Consider the following 17964-nt stretch of genomic DNA (forward strand, 5'->3'; position numbering starts at 1 on the left):
TTCGGCTTGCAAGCAACCCCCTTTTTCCTCCAAACATAACGATGGTCATTATGGCCAAACAGTTCTATTTTTGTTTTATCAGACCAGAGGACATTTCTCCAAAAAGTACGATCTTTGTCCCCATCTGCAGTTGCAAACCGTAGTCTGGCTTTTTTATGGCGGTTTTGGAGCAGTGGCTTCTTCCTTGCTGAGCGGCCTTACAGGTTATGTCAATATAGGACTTGTTTTAACGTGGATATAGATAATTTTGTACCTGTTTCCTCCAGTATCTTCACAAGGTCCTTTGCTGTTGTTCTGGGATTGATTTGCACTCTTCGCACCAAAGTACGTTCATCTCTAGGAGACAGAACGCGTCTCCTTCCTGAGCGGTATGATGGCTGCGTGGTCCCATGGTGTTTATACTTGCGTACTATTGTTTGTACAGATGAACGTGGTACCTTCAGGCGTTTGGAAATTGCTCCCAAGGATTAACCAGACTTGTGGAGGTCTACAATTTGTTTTCTGAGGTCTTGGCTGATTTCTTTTTATTTTCCCATGATGTCAAGCAAAGAGGCACTGAGTTTGAAGGTAGGTCCTGAAATACATCCACAGGTACACCTCCAATTGACACAAATGATGTCAATTAGCCTGTCAGAAGCTTCTAAAGCCGTGACATCATTTTCTGGAATTTTCCAAGCTGTTTAAAGGCACAGTCAACTTAGTGTATGTAAATTTATGATACAGTGAATTATAAGTGAAATAATCTGTCTGTAAGCAATTGTTGGAAAAATTACTTGTGTCATGCACAAAGTAGATGTCCTAACCGACTTGCCAAAACTATAGTTTGTTAACAAGAAATTTGTGGAGTGGTTGAAAAACAAGTTTTAATGACTCCAACCTAAGTGTATGTAAACTTCCGACTTCAACTGTATAACACTGTATACTGTATATACACATATCAGATATTACTGCCCACTACAATATCATATGCCAAAACATGATTTGTATTGACCCGACTGTGAAGTGTGTGAACGGTACAACACGACGAGTTGAAGGGGAGAGGGGTGCGGCTGAATGAGCCAATTGGCAGCCTTTGATCTAGGGATGATTAAGTGGCCAGGAAGGTGAAACAAATGGCAAGTTAGGATTTTAGACAGGACACCGACCAGAGTTAACATCCCTTCTTCAGTGACCGCAGGGAAGGCTCTGCATTCCACCTGGTTTGACCGTCGTGTACACATCGTTTTGTGACCAAACGTTTTTCAGCTCTGACAGTTTCTTATACGTTTTTCTTGGCTTTGAATTTCAACATGCTCCATCTTCCTCCAACCAGCCTACTCACCTGTTGTCGTTATAGATGTCCACAGGGGACTGGCAACTCTCCTTAGCCATCCTCATCATGTCCAACACAGCCATGCCAAGACACTCCTCCTGGGCCTCATGGTTCACTGGGATAGTCACCCAGCCATGCACAAAGTCACTACGCCACTGAGAGAGAAAGAGAGGGAGGGAGAGAGGGAGGGAGGGAGGGAGATATAGGGCGTAGTGGCATAAGGTGAAAACAGACAAGGCAAACAAGGGAGAAAGAGAGAAGGGAGGGGGAGAGTGAGTAGGGAGGGGGAGAGTGAGAAGGGAGGGGGAGAGTGAGTAGGGAGGGGGAGAGCGAGTAGGGAGGGGGAGAGCGAGTAGGGAGGGGGAGAGAGAGTAGGAGGGGGGAGAGAGTAAGGAGGGGGAGAGAGAGTAGGAGGGGGGAGAGAGAGTGAGTAGGGAGGGGGAGAGCGAGTAGGGAGGGGGAGAGAGAGTAGGGAGGGGGAGAGCGAGTAGGGAGGGGGAGAGGGAGTAGGGAGGGGGAGAGCGAGTAGGGAGGGGGAGAGCGAGTAGGGAGGGGGAGAGAGAGTAGGGAGGGGGAGAGAGAGTAGGGAGGGGGAGAGAGAGTAGGAGGGGGGAGAGAGAGTAGGGAGGGGGAGAGAGAGTAGGGAGGGGGGAGAGAGAGTAGGGAGGGGGAGAGTGAGTAGGGAGGGGAGAGAGAGTAGGGAGGGGGAGAGAGAGTAGGAGGGGGGAGAGAGTAAGGAGGGGGAGAGAGAGTAGGGAGGGGGAGAGAGAGTAGGGAGGGGGAGAGAGTAAGGAGGGGGAGAGAGAGTAGGGAGGGGGAGAGTGAGTAGGGAGGGGGAGAGAGAGTAGGGAGGGGGAGAGAGAGTAGGAGGGGGGAGAGAGTAAGGAGGGGGGAGAGAGAGTAGGGAGGGGGAGAGTGAGTAGGAGGGGGAGAGTGAGTAGGGAGGGGGAGAGAGAGTAGGGAGGGGGGAGAGAGAGTAGGGAGGGGGAGAGAGTAAGGAGGGGGAGAGAGAGTAGGAGGGGGGAGAGTGAGTAGGGAGGGGGGAGAGAGAGTAGGGAGGGGGAGAGAGAGTAGGGAGGGGGAGAGAGTAAGGAGGGGGGAGAGAGAGTAGGGAGGGGGAGAGAGAGTAGGGAGGGGGAGAGAGAGTAGGGAGGGGGGAGAGAGTAAGGAGGGGAGAGTGAGTAGGGAGGGGGAGAGAGAGTAGGGAGGGGGGAGAGAGAGTAGGGAGGGGGGAGAGAGTAAGGAGGGGGAGAGTGAGTAGGGAGGGGGAGAGAGAGTAGGGAGGGGGGAGAGAGAGTAGGGAGGGGGGAGAGAGTAGGGAGGGGGAGAGAGTAAGGAGGGGGAGAGTGAGTAGGGAGGGGGAGAGAGAGTAGGGAGGGGGGAGAGAGAGTAGGGAGGGGGGAGAGAGTAGGGAGGGGGGAGAGAGTAAGGAGGGGGAGAGAGAGTAGGGAGGGGGGAGAGAGAGTAGGAAGGGGGAGAGAGTAAGGAGGGGGGAGAGTGAGTAGGGAGGGGGAGAGAGAGTAGGAGGGGGAGAGAGAGTAGGGAGGGGGAGAGAGTAAGGAGGGGGGAGAGAGAGTAGGGAGGGGGAGAGAGAGTAGGGAGGGGGAGAGAGAGTAGGGAGGGGGAGAGAGTAGGGAGGGGGAGAGAGTAAGGAGGGGGAGAGAGAGTAGGGAGGGGGAGAGAGAGTAGGGAGGGGGGAGAGCGAGTAGGGAGGGGGGAGAGCGAGTAGGGGGGGGAGAGCGAGTAGGGAGGGGGAGAGAGAGTAGGGAGGGGGAGAGAGAGTAGGGAGGGGGAGAGAGAGTAGGAGGGGGAGAGAGAGTAGGGAGGGGGAGAGAGAGTAGGGAGGGGGAGAGAGAGTAGGGAGGGGGGAGAGTGAGTAGGAGGGGGAGAGAGAGTAGGGAGGGGGAGAGTGAGTAGGAGGGGGGAGAGAGAGTAGGGAGGGGGAGAGAGAGTAGGGAGGGGGAGAGAGTAAGGAGGGGGGAGAGTGAGTAGGGAGGGGGAGAGAGAGTAGGGAGGGGGAGAGAGAGTAGGGAGGGGGGAGAGAGTAGGGAGGGGGAGAGAGTAAGGAGGGGGAGAGAGAGTAGGGAGGGGGGAGAGAGAGTAGGGAGGGGGAGAGCGAGTAGGGAGGGGGAGAGGAGTAGGGAGGGGGGAGAGCGAGTAGGGAGGGGGAGAGAGAGTAGGGAGGGGGAGAGAGAGTAGGGAGGGGGGAGAGAGAGTAGGGAGGGGGAGAGAGAGTAGGGAGGGGGAGAGAGAGTAGGGAGGGGGGAGAGAGAGTAGGGAGGGGGAGAGTGAGTAGGGAGGGGGAGAGAGAGTAGGGAGGGGGAGAGAGAGTAGGGAGGGGGAGAGAGTAAGGAGGGGGAGAGAGAGTAGGGAGGGGGAGAGAGAGTAGGGAGGGGGAGAGAGAAAGGAGGGGGAGAGAGAGTAGGGAGGGGGAGAGAGAGTAGGAAGGGGGAGAGAGTAAGGAGGGGGGAGAGAGAGTAGGGAGGGGGAGAGTGAGTAGGGAGGGGGGAGAGAGAGTAGGGAGGGGGAGAGAGAGTAGGGAGGGGGGAGAGAGTAAGGAGGGGGGAGAGAGAGTAGGGAGGGGGGAGAGAGAGTAGGGAGGGGGAGAGAGTAAGGAGGGGGAGAGAGAGTAGGGAGGGGGAGAGTGAGTAGGAGGGGGAGAGAGAGTAGGGAGGGGGAGAGAGAGTAGGGAGGGGGGAGAGAGTAAGGAGGGGGGAGAGAGAGTAGGGAGGGGGAGAGTGAGTAGGGAGGGGGGAGACAGAGTAGGGAGGGGGAGAGAGAGTAGGGAGGGGGGAGAGAGAGTAGGGAGGGGAGAGAGTAAGGAGGGGGAGAGTGAGTAGGGAGGGGGGAGAGAGAGTAGGGAGGGGGAGAGAGAGTAGGGAGGGGGAGAGAGTAAGGAGGGGGAGAGAGAGTAGGAGGGGGAGAGAGAGTAGGGAGGGGGGAGAGAGAGTAGGGAGGGGGGAGAGTGAGTAGGGAGGAGAGAGAGTAGGGAGGGGGAGAGAGAGTAGGGAGGGGGAGAGAGAGTAGGGAGGGGGAGAGAGAGTAGGGAGGGGGAGAGTGAGTAGGGAGGGGGAGAGAGAGTAGGGAGGGGGGAGAGAGAGTAGGGAGGGGGAGACAGAGTAGGGAGGGGGAGACAGAGTAGGGAGGGGGAGAGTTGATAACGTTAACATATGACAGACAGGCACAGCAGACTGGCAGACACCCCTAACATATGACAGACAGGCACAGCAGACTGGCAGACACCCCTAACATATGACAGACAGGCACAGCAGACTGGCAGACACCCCTAACATATGACAGACAGGCACAGCAGACTGGCAGACACCCCTAACATATGACAGATCTGATTAGGGATGAAGCAGTTGTTACACAGCCCTATCAGTGGCCTGCCGCGGTCTCTGGGTGCATCCCAAGTGGTACCCTTTTCCCCAAATACAGTGTTGTATATATACAGTGAGGGAAAAAAGTATTTGATCCCCTGCTGATTTTGTATGTTTGCCCACTGACAAAGAAATGATCAGTCTATAATTTTAATGGTAGGTTTATTTGAACAGTGAGAGACAGAATAACAACAACAAAAATCCAGAAAAACGCATGTCAAAAATGTTATAAATTGATTTGCATTTTAATGAGGGAGAGAGCATCCTGACTGGTTGCATCACCGCCTGGTATGGCAACTGCTTGGCCTCCGACCGCAAGGCACTACAGAGGGTAGTGCGTACGGCCCAGTACATCACTGGGGCAAAGCTTCCTGCCATTTAGGACCTCTATACCAGGCGGTGTCAGAGGAAGGCCCTCAAAATTGTCAAAGACTCCAGCCACCCTAGTCATAGACTATTCTCTCTGCTACCGCACGGCAAGCGGTACCGGAGTGCCAAGTCTAGGTCCAAAAGACTTCTCAACAGCTTCTACCCCCAAGCCATAAGACTCCTGAACAGCTAATCATGGCTACCCGGACTATTTGCACTGCCCCCCCACCCCATCCTTTTTACGCTGCTGCTACTCTGTTAAGTATTTATGCATAGTCACTTTAACTCTACCCACATGTACATATTACCTCAACTACCTCAACTAGCCGGTGCCCCCGCACATTGACTCTGCAACGGTACCCCCCTGTATATATAGCCTCCCTACTGTCACTTTATTTTACTTCTGCTCTTTTTTTTCCTCAACACTTTTTTTTGTTGTTGTTTTATTTTTACTTTTTTTGTTTAAAATAAATGCACTGTTGGTTAAGGGCTGTAAGTAAGCATTTCACTGTAATGTCTGCACCTGTTGTATTCGGCGCATGTGACCAATAAAATTTGATTTGATTTGATTTGAAATAAGTATTTGACCCCTCTGCAAAACATGACTTAGTACTTGGTGGCAAAACCCTTGTTGGCAATCACAGAGTCAGATGTTTCTTGTAGTTGGCCACCAGGTTTGCACACATCTCAGGAGGGATTTTGTCCCACTCCTCTTTGCAGATCTTCTCCAAGTCATTAAGGTTTCGAGGCTGACGTTGGCAACTCGAACCTTCAGCTCCCTCCACAGATTTTCTATGGGATTAAGGTCTGGAGACTGGCTAGGCCACTCCAGGACCTTAATGTGCTTCTTCTTGAGCCACTCCTTTGTTGCCTTGGCCGTGTGTTTTGGGTCATTGTCATGCTGGAATACCCATCCACGACCCATTTTCAATGTCCTGGCTGAGGGAAGGAGGTTCTCACCCAAGATTTGACGGTACATGGCCCCATCCATCGTCCCTTTGATGCGGTGAAGTTGTCCTGTCCCCTTAGCAGAAAAACACCCCCAAAGCATAATGTTTCCATCTCCATGTTTGACGGTGGGGATGGTGTTCTTGGGGTCATAGGCAGCATTCCTACTCCTCCAAACAAGGCAAGTTAAGTAGATGCCAAAGAGCTCCATTTTGGTCTCATCTGACCACAACACTTTCACTCAGTTCTCCTCTGAATCATTCAGATGTTCATTGGCAAACTTCAGACGGGCCTGTATATGTGCTTTCTTGAGCAGGGGGACCTTGCGGGCGCTGCAGGATTTCAGTCCTTCACGGCGTAGTGTGTTACCAATTGTTTTCTTGGTGACTATGGTCCCAGCTGCCTTGAGATCATTGACAAGATCCTCCCGTGTAGTTCTGGGCTGATTTCTCACTGTTCTCATGATCATTGCAACTCCATGAGATGAGATCTTGCATGGAGCCCCAGGCCGAGGGAGATTGACAGTTATTTTGTGTTTCTTCCATTTGCGAATAGTCGCACCAACTGTTGTCACCTTCTCACCAAGCTGCTTGGCGATGGTCTTGTAGCCCATTCCAGCTTTGTGTAGGTCTACAATCTTGTCCCTGACATCCTTGGAGAGCTCTTTGGTCTTGGCCATGGTGGAGAGTTTGGAATCTGATTGATTGATTGCTTCTGTGGACAGGTGTTTTTTATACAGGTAACAAACTGAGATTAGGAGCACTCCATTTAAGAGTGTGCTCCTAATCTCAGCTCGTTACCTGTATAAAAGACACCTGGGAGCCAGAAATCTTTCTGATTGAGAGGGGGTCAAATACTTATTTCCCTCATTAAAATGCAAATCAATTTATACAATTTTTGACATGCGTTTTTCTGGATTTCTTTATTGTTATTCTGTCTCTCACTGTTCAAATAAACCTACCATTAAAATTATAGACTGATCATGTCTTTGTCAGTGGGCAAACGTACAAAATCAGCAGGGGATCAAATACTTTTTTCCCTCACTGTAGGGTAGTCTAAAAAATCAGACCCTAGGCAACAGTGACTAGGGTCTCGTTTCAATGATGCACTCGTGGCATAGAGGAACTACATCACTAGGTCACTACGTCACGTCAATACCTACGTATAACTGAATCACTACCTTATCCGCTTGAATAAAATACAAAATAGTAGCTAGCAAGATGGAGATCACCGAGGTTATTTTTAATGAGTGCATTTTGCAAGTGGCTAGTTTACATCAATTACCTCAACTAAAACCACTGCAAACGTTTTGACAGACCCTGGTTCGATTCCAGGCTATATCACAATCCGGCAGTGATTGGGAGTCCTATAGGGCGGCGCACAATTGGCCCAGCATCGTCCGGGTTTGGCCGGTGTACAGTCACTGTAAATAAGAATTTGTTCTTAACTGACTTGCCTAGTTAAATAAAGGTTACAAAAAAAAACTTGACTCCAAACATTGGTTTTGAATCACAACGTTCTGGCATGCTTGCCTTGTGATTTGTTGGGAGTCCCCTGATTTTTTCCCCCGTCTTATCGACGTAGGCAGTGACGTCGTTCCTCTATGACAAAAGAGTCCTCATTGACACTAGACCTTAGTCACCGTGTTGCCTAGGGTTTCCAGACTACTGGCCCTATGGTCCGTGGTCTAAAGTAGTGCACTATATTGGGAATAGGGTGCCATTTGGGATGCACACTTTGTCTGCACATGCTAGCTAAGGAAGATGTCCCCACAGGCAGGGTTACAAACTAACTGGGGAGAACAGACTGCCTGGGTGTTTGAGGAGATCAATTTAAGCAAGGCAAGACGCAGGCAGAACTGCTTAATGTTTGGTTGTGCTATTTAAGATGCAAGGTGATTTGCAGTTCAGTGATTCCGACTGCAATGTTGTCCATCTCAAACACGTACACTCTGCATCCCCCGTCTTCCTGACTGCACCACCACTAATTTACTAGTTATAGCAAATAACAACCTTACATGGCACGTTGGATATATGCAGCCATGTTTTCACAAGCTACACTTGAAGTATTACACTCTCTCTTCCGTCTTTTTGCTCAACACGTTTCTGTGCTGTTACCAAAGGTGATGGGGATCTTAGAGTGTATGTACGCTCTAGAACTATGGCCAGTCCAGTTGAACTTCTCTCTGTGGATAACATCAACTAAAACCACAAGAGACATCGCCCTCGGCTATACGAACAACACATCGGCAGACAGAACATGTTGAGGAACATAACCCAACTTTCCAAGAATAGAAAATAAAGAAAAAACTGTCACGCAAGTTTTATTTTTTGTTGTTGTTTTTTTTTTTTTTTTTTTTACGTGGAAAAGAGGTACCTCAGTTCTCAGAACTATGTACCAAAGTCAACACCGCTTTCCTCACAGCAACCCAGGGCCTCCATTGTCCTAAACTACAGACTTAAAGGGGCCAGCCACCGTTGAAACAATAACAAAGGGATCTCACCCCGCCTTTGTTTTGGTAAAAAGCTGAGGGATGGGCCTGGAGAAATGTAACCACTCTTAAATTCATAAAACGGAGGTATCGATGCAAGGACTGACCATCCAAAATATTAAAATGATAGTTATACGCAGTTATATACAGCGTTTGTTTACATTTACAATGTTTACAAACATTGTAAACAATTGAACTAAGCTCATGAGGTATCTATAAGTTATATTCTTCAAGAATCCATGGATGTAGCAATTGCGGATTGCCCCCTTAAAATGACAGCAGGACCTCACATAGTAACTAACGTTTACAGGGTAATCTCTCACACCCAGTGTGTTTTGTGACAATGTGAATGTGAAGATAAAGACAGAAAGGCCACCACAGTCCACACAGACATTCTGAAAGCAAGCAAACACACAAAGAGCCTCAGCTTCCACCACCGCCTCTCACCCTCCCAACACCACTTCCCCTTTTCTTTAGCATACGTGTGGACACACACACACACACACACACACACACACACACACACACACACACACACACACACACACACACACACACACACACACACACACACACACACACACACACACACACACACACACACACACACACACACACACACACACACACACACACACACACACACACACACACACACACACACACACACACACACGTACATGGGTGGATTCGGCAGTTATTTACACCAGACAGACTTTACATCTTCACTGATTGGAGATTGACTTATAGAAAACAGTCCCCCAAAATTGATTTTGCTTGTCATTAGTCTTACCATCTGGCTCTCCCTCTGTAGTAATTGAGCCTGGGGACGAGGTTACTTAACACTTTAGGTGACTGAAAGGTATCTGGTGGCTTTACAGGTAGGCCATTTTAGGGTGAGCCTGTCGCATACAGTGGGGCAAAAAAGTATTTAGTCAGCCACCAATTGTGCAAGTTCTCCCACTTAAAAAGATGAGAGAGGCCTGTAATTTTCATCATAGGTACACGTCAACTATGACAGACAAAATGAGAAAAAAAAATCCAGAAAATCCCATTGTAGGATTTTTAATGAATTTATTTGCAAATTATGGTGGAAAATAAGTATTTGGTCACCTACAAACAAGCAAGATTTTTGGCTCTCACAGACCTGTAACTTCTTCTTTAAGAGGCTCCTCTGTCCTCCACTCGTTACCTGTATTAATGGCACCTGTTTGAACTTGTTATCAGTATAAAAGACACCTGTCCACAACCTCAAACAGTCACACTCCAAACTCCACAATGGCCAAGACCAAAGAGCTGTCAAAGGACACCAGAAACAAAATTGTAGACTTGCACCAGGCTGGGAAGACTGAATCTGCAATAGGTAAGCAGCTTGGTTTGAAGAAATCAACTGTGGGAGCAATTATTAGGAAATGGAAGACATACAAGACCACTGATAATCTCCCTCAATCTGGGGCTCCACGCAAGATCTCACCCCCGTGGGTCAAAATGATCACAAGAACGGTGAGCAAAAATCCCAGAACCACACGGGGGGACCTAGTGAATGACCTGCAGAGAGCTGGGACCAAAGTAACAAAGCCTACCATCAGTAACACACTACGCCGCCAGGGACTCATATCGTGCAGTGCGAGACGTGTCCCCCTGCTTAAGCCAGTACATGTCCAGGCCCGTCTGAAGTGCATTTGGATGATCCAGAAGAGGATTGGGAGAATGTCATCTGGTCAGATGAAACCAAAATATAACTTTTTTGGTAAAAACTCAACTCGTCATGTTTGGAGGACAAAGAATGCTGAGTTGCATCCAAAGAACACCATACCTACTGTGAAGCATGGGGGTGGAAACATCATGCTTTTGGGCTGTTTTTCTGCAAAGGGACCAGGACGACTGATCCGTGTAAAGGAAAGAATGAATGGGGCCATGTATCGTGAGATTTTGAGTGAAAACCTCCTTCCATCAGCAAGGGCATTGAAGATGAAACGTGGCTGGGTCTTTCAGCATGACAATGATCCCAAACACACCGCCCGGGCAACGAAGGAGTGGCTTCGTAAGAAGCATTTCAAGGTCCTGGAGTGGCCTAGCCAGTCTCCAGATCTCAACCCCATAGAAAATCTTTGGAGGGAGTTGAAAGTCTGTGTTGCCCAGCGACAGCCCCAAAACATCACTGCTCTAGAGGAGATCTGCATGGAGGAATGTCCCCCCGTGTGGTTCTGGGATTTTGCTCACCGTTCTTGTGATCATTTTGACCCCACGGGGTGAGATCTTGCGTGGAGCCCCAGATCGAGGGAGATTATCAGTGGTCTTGTATGTCTTCCATTTCCTAATAATAGCTCCCACAGTTGATTTCTTCAAACCAAGCTGCTTACCTATTGCAGATTCAGTCTTCCCAGCCTGGTGCAGGTCTACAATTTTGTTTCTGGTGTCCTTTGACAGCTCTTTGGTCTTGGCCATAGTGGAGTTTGGAGTGTGACTGTTTGAGGTTGTGGACAGGTGTATTTTATACTGATAACAAGTTCAAACAGGTGCCATTAATACAGGTAACGAGTGGAGAACAGAGGAGCCTCTTAAAGAAGAAGTTACAGGTCTGTGAGAGCCAGAAATCTTGCTTGTTTGTAGTTGACCAAATACTTATTTTCCACCATAATTTGCAAATCAATTAATTAAAAATCCTACAATGTGATTTTCTGGAAAATTTTTTCTCATTCTGTCTGTCATAGTTGATGTGTACCTATGATGAAAATTACAGGCCTCTCTCATCTTTTTAAGTGGGAGAACTTGCACAATTGGTGGCTGACTAAATACTTTTTTTCCCCCACTGTACATGTCAGACTCAGAGCCCATATTTACAAAGCAAGTGCTGATTCACTATGATCTTTAAGGCAAAGCTGATCCAAGATCAGCACTTTTACACTCGGAATTTACACCCTGGTCTCTTGAATTTCACACTACCAGACTGAGAAAACACTCCTGGAAAAAACATAGCCCAAGACTAACCTGAGCGAAGAGGTAAGACATGACGGTATCGTCTAAAACAGGGCTGTCCAGTCCCTTGTTGACCCCATAGCGGTGGGCACAGGAGCCTCCATACCAGCCAGGGAAGTAGTACCTAGAGAGAGAGAAGAAACAGGAAGAAAAGAAGAGACAAAGAGGAAGATTATATTGTGTATAATACTACTACAGTACAATGATACTTCATTTAAACCTCATTGCATATTTGACATTTTCATTCCTTAATATTTCTAATAGTCTATCTAATTGTTTCCTTTTCAACAGAAAAATTAAAAAACTAGATCCCTGACCCCACGCCACTTCCTACCGCACTCTGAAGAGGAGACTCTCATTGGCTGATTGGTCCAGTTTGAGGACGTGATTGGGTGGGAACCACATGCGGTCGCTCTCCCTTATCAGGCCAAACAGGCTACAGTACATCGGTGACAGGCCTGGGACACAGGAGAGAATAATAAAAACATCAACTTCAAACACATCCATAGGGATAAGCAGAGCTGTATATATATCCTTGTGGTTAGAGTGTCCACCTTGATATTAGAAGGTTGGGGGTTCGATCCCCGGTTGAGTCACACCAAAGACTCTAAAATTGGGACCTGATGCCTCTCTGCTTGGCACTCAGTATTTAGGAGATGGATTAGGGGTAAGGGCCTGCGCTAGACTAGGGGGTGTACTTGTACATCAAGCTGCCTCACCCTACAGAAATGGGAGATAGCCTTGTCTGAGCCATATGGCAGGAGCCTACTATTTATTCATTTGTATATTTATGTAATACCTTCCTAATATTGAGTTGCACCCCCTTTTGCCCCCAGAACAGCCTCAATTTGTCAGGGCATGGACTCTACAAGGTGTCGAAAGCGTTCCACAGGGATTCTGGACAATGTTGACTACAATGCTTCCCACAGTTGTGTCAAGTTGGCTGGATGTCCTTTGGGTGGTGGACCATTCTTGATACACACATGAAACGGTTGAGCATGAAAAACCCAGCAGTGTTGCAGTTCTTGACACACTCAAACCGGTGCGCCTGGCACCTACTACCATACCCTGTTCAAAGGCACTTAAATATTTTGTCTTGCCCATTCACCCTCTGAATGGCACACATACACAATCCATGTCTCAATTGTCTCCAGGCTTAACGATCCTTCTTTAACCCGTCTCCTCCCCTTCAGCTTCACTGATTGACGTGGATTTAACAAGTAACATCAATAAGGGGTCATAGCTTTCACCTAGATTCACCTGGTTAGTCTATCTCATGGAAAGAGCAGGTGTTCCTAATGTTTTGTACGCTCAGTGTATAGCCAAGACAAGGTTCTATCTGGACACTTGACCAAACTCGAACTAAAATGGCCCTGGGGATAATGTCAGTTGACACAAGGAATATTTTTCTGCATAGATAGTTATACCCACAGAACCATGCGATTCAATTTCACAGCTTTACATAGTCATGATGCATTAATGAACAGGCATACCACAACACATAGCAGCAATAGCAAATAGAGCTATTTAGCAGCAACCTTATTCTGAACTTTCAAAGTCGACTTATAAACCTAACAACTTCTAAACTTCCATTGAACGCAGGCACACAACGGGACACGTTTATTTAATACTTTAGGTTACTGAACAGTCTCTGGTGGCTTTACAGGAAGGCTATTTTAGGTGAGCCTGTCGCATACATACACAGACTAGAGCTGATATGGACACAAATCCATTTCACGATAAATTGACAGAATTATCACGATAACGATGAATGGAATGATATGTTTACAACAATGTGTACCGTTACTTTAAAAAAGATATTACCCTTAAAACTACTTCTACTACTTTGAATGGTGTGGCTATTATTAGCAGATTGATTTCATTTCAAACTTCACATTCCTCTATTAAAAGGCTAATAATCGTTATTATCGATATCAGTAAAATGTCCTCGATAAATGATCGGAATCTATAATTTTCGGTTTATTGTCCCAGCTCTAGGTCAGACTCAGATCCCATATTTACAAAGCAACTCAGAGTAGAAGTGGTGATTCATTAGGATCTTTAAGGAAAAGCTGATCCTAAATCAGCACTCCTACTCATGCACGTACACACAGGCTGCTATGGTCAACTGGTCACTGTAAGATGGTTGGGGTTGTGAGGGTTTACAGTTTAGGCTTTTAAGCTTGAGGCGAGACATTTCAGTGGATAGTATTGGGCCTCAGTCAGCAGTGCGCTAGTCTGGAATCTGGGAGTGAAATCTGCTGTGCTCTGGTGTTTGTCTCTTGGAGTGAAATCAGCCTCAGCTGTGCTGTCTGGTCTGGGCTCTGGGAGTGAAATCTGATTAACTGGCCAAAAGGCACCCACTGTATGAAATGTCACTCATCACAGCATGTAAATAGCGTTGTAAAATAGCAGAAAAACTGTTGTAATTTCAGGAGCATTGTAGAATAATAGTGAAGACATCAAAACTATGAAATAACACATATGGAATCATGTAGTAACCAAAAAAGTGTTAAACAAATCAAAATATATTTTATATTTGAGATTCTTCAAATAGCCACCCTTTTCCTTGATGACAGCTTTGCAAACTTTTGGCATTCTCTCAACCAGCTTCATGATGTAGTCACCTGGAATGCATTTCAATTAACAGGAGTGCCTTCTTAAAAGTTAATTTGTGGAATTTCTTTCCTTCTTAATGCGTTTGAGCCAATCAGTTGTGTTGTGACAAGGTAGGGGGGTATGCAGAAGATAGCCCTATTTGGTAAAAGACCAAGTCCATATTATGGCAAGAACAGCTCAAATAAGCAAAGAGAAACAACAGTCCATCATTACTTTAAGACATGAAGGTCAGTCAATAGGGAACATTTCAAGAACTTTGAACGTTTCTTCAAGTGCAATCGCACTTGTGCAAGCGCTACGATGAAACTGGCTCTCATGAGGACCGCCACAGGAATGAAAGACCCAGAGTTACCTCTGCTGCAGAGGATAAGTTAGAGTTACCAGCCTCAGAAATTGCAGCCCAAATAAATGCTTCACAGAGTTCAAGTAACAGACACATCTCAACATCAACTGTTCAGAGGAGACTGTATGAATCAGGCCTTCATGGTAGAATTGCTGCAAAGAAACCACTACTAAAGGACACCAATAAGAAGAAGAGACCTGCTTGGGCCAAGAAACACGAGCAATAAACAATAGACCGGTGGAAATGTGTCCTTTGGTCTGGAGTCCAATTGTGAGATTTTTGGTTCCAACCGCCGTGTCTTTGTGAGATGCGGATGAATGGATGATCTCTGCATGTGTATTTCCCACCGTAAAGCATGGAGGAGGAGGTGTTATGGTGGGGGTGATTTGCTGGTGACACTGTCTGTGATTTATTTAGAATTCAAGGCACACTTAACCAGCAAGGCTACCACAGCATCCTGCAGCGATACGCCATCCCATCTGGTTTGGGCTTAGCGGGACTATCATTTGTTTTTCAACAGGATAATGACCCAACACACCTCCAGGCTGTGTAAGGGCTATTTTACCAAGAAGGAGAGTGATGGCGTGCTGCATCAGATGACATGGCCTCCACAATCCCCCGACATCAACCAAATTGAGATGGTTTGGGATGAGTCGGACCGCAGAGTGAAGGAAAAGCAGCCAACAAGTGCTCAGCATATGTGGGAACTCCTTCAAGACTGTTGGAAAAGCATTCCTCGTGAAGCTGGTTGAGAGAATGCCAAGAGTGTGCAAAGCTGTCATCAAGGCAAAGGGTGGCTATTTAACACTTTTTTGGTTACTACATGATTCCATATGTGTTATTTCATAGTTTTGATGTCTTCACTAGTATTTTACAATGAAGAAAATAGTAAAAAAAATTAAGAAAAACTCTTGAATGAGTAGGTGTTCTATAACTTTTGACCGGTACTGTATGTATGTCGACATCCTTGTGCAGGGGACAAAGTTAAGGGTGAGGCCAGGGGAAATGGGAAGAGGAGACCCGAGTGACAGAGTAAAGACAGAATACAACAAGCCAGAGAATGGATCAAGTTGGAGTGTACAGAGCCCTATACTACGTACCTGCTTTGAGGAAGTTAGCGAGGTAACTTTGGTCAACTCAGATGTTTTCGGATGTTCTGCTAAATTAACAAAACAAGGCTATGCCATTGCACAGCCATAGGCTTCTACAAGCAAGCGCCACTGCTGAGGTTACTGCCTTTTGAAGATTGTGTTTCACAATATGATATTACGGTTTCAATAAATATATCTTAAATGGAACTTTTTTTTGTTTATTACTGAATAAACAGTATATGAGCCATTTTAGCAATTAGGATTCGTTATCTGTCATGGTTATGATAAATTAGGCATAGTTGGCATATAGATAAATGCGCACATATTTTTTTCTCCAGTGGGGGCAGGGTTAGGGCCTTGTGGTTTTAAAAATCCTAAACAGTAAAAAAAAACTGTCCGTCCCTATTTGCAACTTTTCTTTCATTTTGATTTCGGCAAAAAATGTGCCATTGACTCGCCCATGGATTGATGTTTCAACGTAGTCTGAATGAAGAGTTTGGCGTTCGACTAGCCAAGCGCAGTTACAAGCCTGCTAGAGTTAGCGGCAGGTGGACAAGTAATATCCACCGTCATAGTACGGATGAAGCCGGACCTGGAAGCTGGACAGTTTTAGAAAACCCTGAGTAGGTCTAGCGTCAATCGTAGTATACCCCTATGGGCCATTACCTCAAAAACAACAACAACAACGTCTATGAGACAATGGTGTGAGAGACAGTAGGTGAGAGAAACAGGAAGTGATAGTAGAGTGCAGTGTGACAAGAGGAAGAGAAGCCTAGCCGAGTGTATTGCATAGTGGAGGTTAGTAAGTTTGTTTGCTAGCCAGCCCCACTTTCTGCCTGTCGGGGAGACTGTGATAAGGCAGCCAGGGGGAGCAGAGGAAGAATGGAATACAAGTAATCAACATCAGCCATCAGAGGGGTGACTGTCCCCATAGAAATACAAGTGCTAGATTGAGTGTACCCGTCAAATGTCTGTGGTCTGAGGGGCTTTTCCCATTGTAGTAGACCTAATTATATGGTTGTCACCTTCTCCCTTAGGTGCTCAGAATAACCTCACTGTCTCTCTAAAAACTTTGCAACATGTCGGTCGACACTGCAGTGTGGAGTAGTTAATTGTCCAAAGGGTGAGAGAGAGAGAGTAAATTAAAGAGAGAGCGAGAGCGCATGCGAGACAGAGAGTAAATTAAAGAGAGAGCGAGAGAAAGAGTACATTGGAGAGAGAGCGAGAGAGCCGAGAGCGCATGCAAAAGAGAGAGAGAGCGAGAGAGTCGAGAGAGAGTAAATGAAAGAGAGCGAATGAAAGCGAGAGAGAGAGTAAATGAAAGAGAGAGCGAGCGTGCTGCAGGGTGCGTATCAGTTGGAGACCTTCTGGGGTGTGTTTGAGAGAGATAGAGCAGTAGAGAACTAACAAGTCAACAAGTCAACAGCCTGCTGAGGTCAGTGTATGCAGTGTATGAACGCCCAGGCCAGGGCTAGGCTATATTCAACATAAATACACTACATGGCTGTGGTTTCAAGCCATATTCAAGCAAAACCGCTATCCAGGCTTTTCCGGATTAGGACTAAGAATATATTCTCATTAAACTGCATGCCCGATGCATATTTACACATAACAGATTAAACTGCCAGATACTGAACAATGTTTACTCATTTAGAATTAAAATAAGTCATTTATTTGAGTACTCTGTAAACCGGGTCAAACAGATATAAGTTTGACCAATTTATCCTTTTGCACAGATGAGCTGGCCTCTGCAAATAGGTTTTAAAGCTAAGAATACAGACTGTTGCACTTATAGTTAAACAACAACCAAAACTGTATAACTGCTTAAAATAACAGTAAGACTGCCAAGAATGGAGTGTGATCAAGGAGAGATGGGTCTAAAGTAGGCTTGTGCTGCTCTAACCTAAGCACAGACTATGCTTCAACTCAGTTGACTGTACACAACTCGCCACCGCCAGACATTGCACACCACCTTGGCAAGAAGCACAACGCTCAAATACTGCTGCGTCAGTCTTAGTCTAATCAAATAATTAATTTGTCAACTTCATCGGTTTACAGCCTCTCCAGGCCCAGATTACCCTAGTCACAAGACAGGTCTATCCCAAGGGGATATGAAGCTTGATTTACTGCCATGGTGGCTAGGCTGATTACACACGTGCTGAATCCCAAATCCACCTTTCCATTGCCAGACGTTCTACACGTCGACTTCCTTATTGGACAGGTGTTGCAGTGTCCCATATCCAGTAAGCATCAAACCCATAACCTCCGTTTACATTTACCGCCTGACGATGTACAACGGCTCTGTCTGTGTCATGACAAAATGATAACCCTGTCTGCAGTAAACAATGACTAGAGATGTAGTTACACAAAGCCCTCAAGAGAAGTAAACCAGAGTCAGTCAGACTCTGTGCTAGTGAAAAAGAGGTCAGAGG

General features: G+C 46.7%; 1 protein-coding gene across 1 annotated transcript in view; it reads right to left on the reverse strand.

Annotated features, from left to right (window-relative positions):
- LOC121573445 (tyrosine-protein kinase JAK2) overlaps positions 1 to 17964 on the reverse strand; it is a 58869-nt gene that overhangs the window by 19895 nt on the left and 21010 nt on the right. Inside the window, exons 3-5 of the mRNA XM_041885448.1 lie at positions 11814 to 11937; positions 11492 to 11603; positions 1322 to 1467 (exon numbers count right to left, since the gene is read on the reverse strand). Coding sequence (XP_041741382.1) covers positions 1322 to 1467; positions 11492 to 11603; positions 11814 to 11937 — 382 coding nt within the window. The remainder of the gene's footprint in view (positions 1 to 1321; positions 1468 to 11491; positions 11604 to 11813; positions 11938 to 17964) is intronic.

Source organism: Coregonus clupeaformis, chromosome 9 (assembly GCF_020615455.1).
Source record: "Coregonus clupeaformis isolate EN_2021a chromosome 9, ASM2061545v1, whole genome shotgun sequence".
In the NCBI taxonomy this organism is placed as follows: domain Eukaryota; kingdom Metazoa; phylum Chordata; class Actinopteri; order Salmoniformes; family Salmonidae; genus Coregonus; species Coregonus clupeaformis.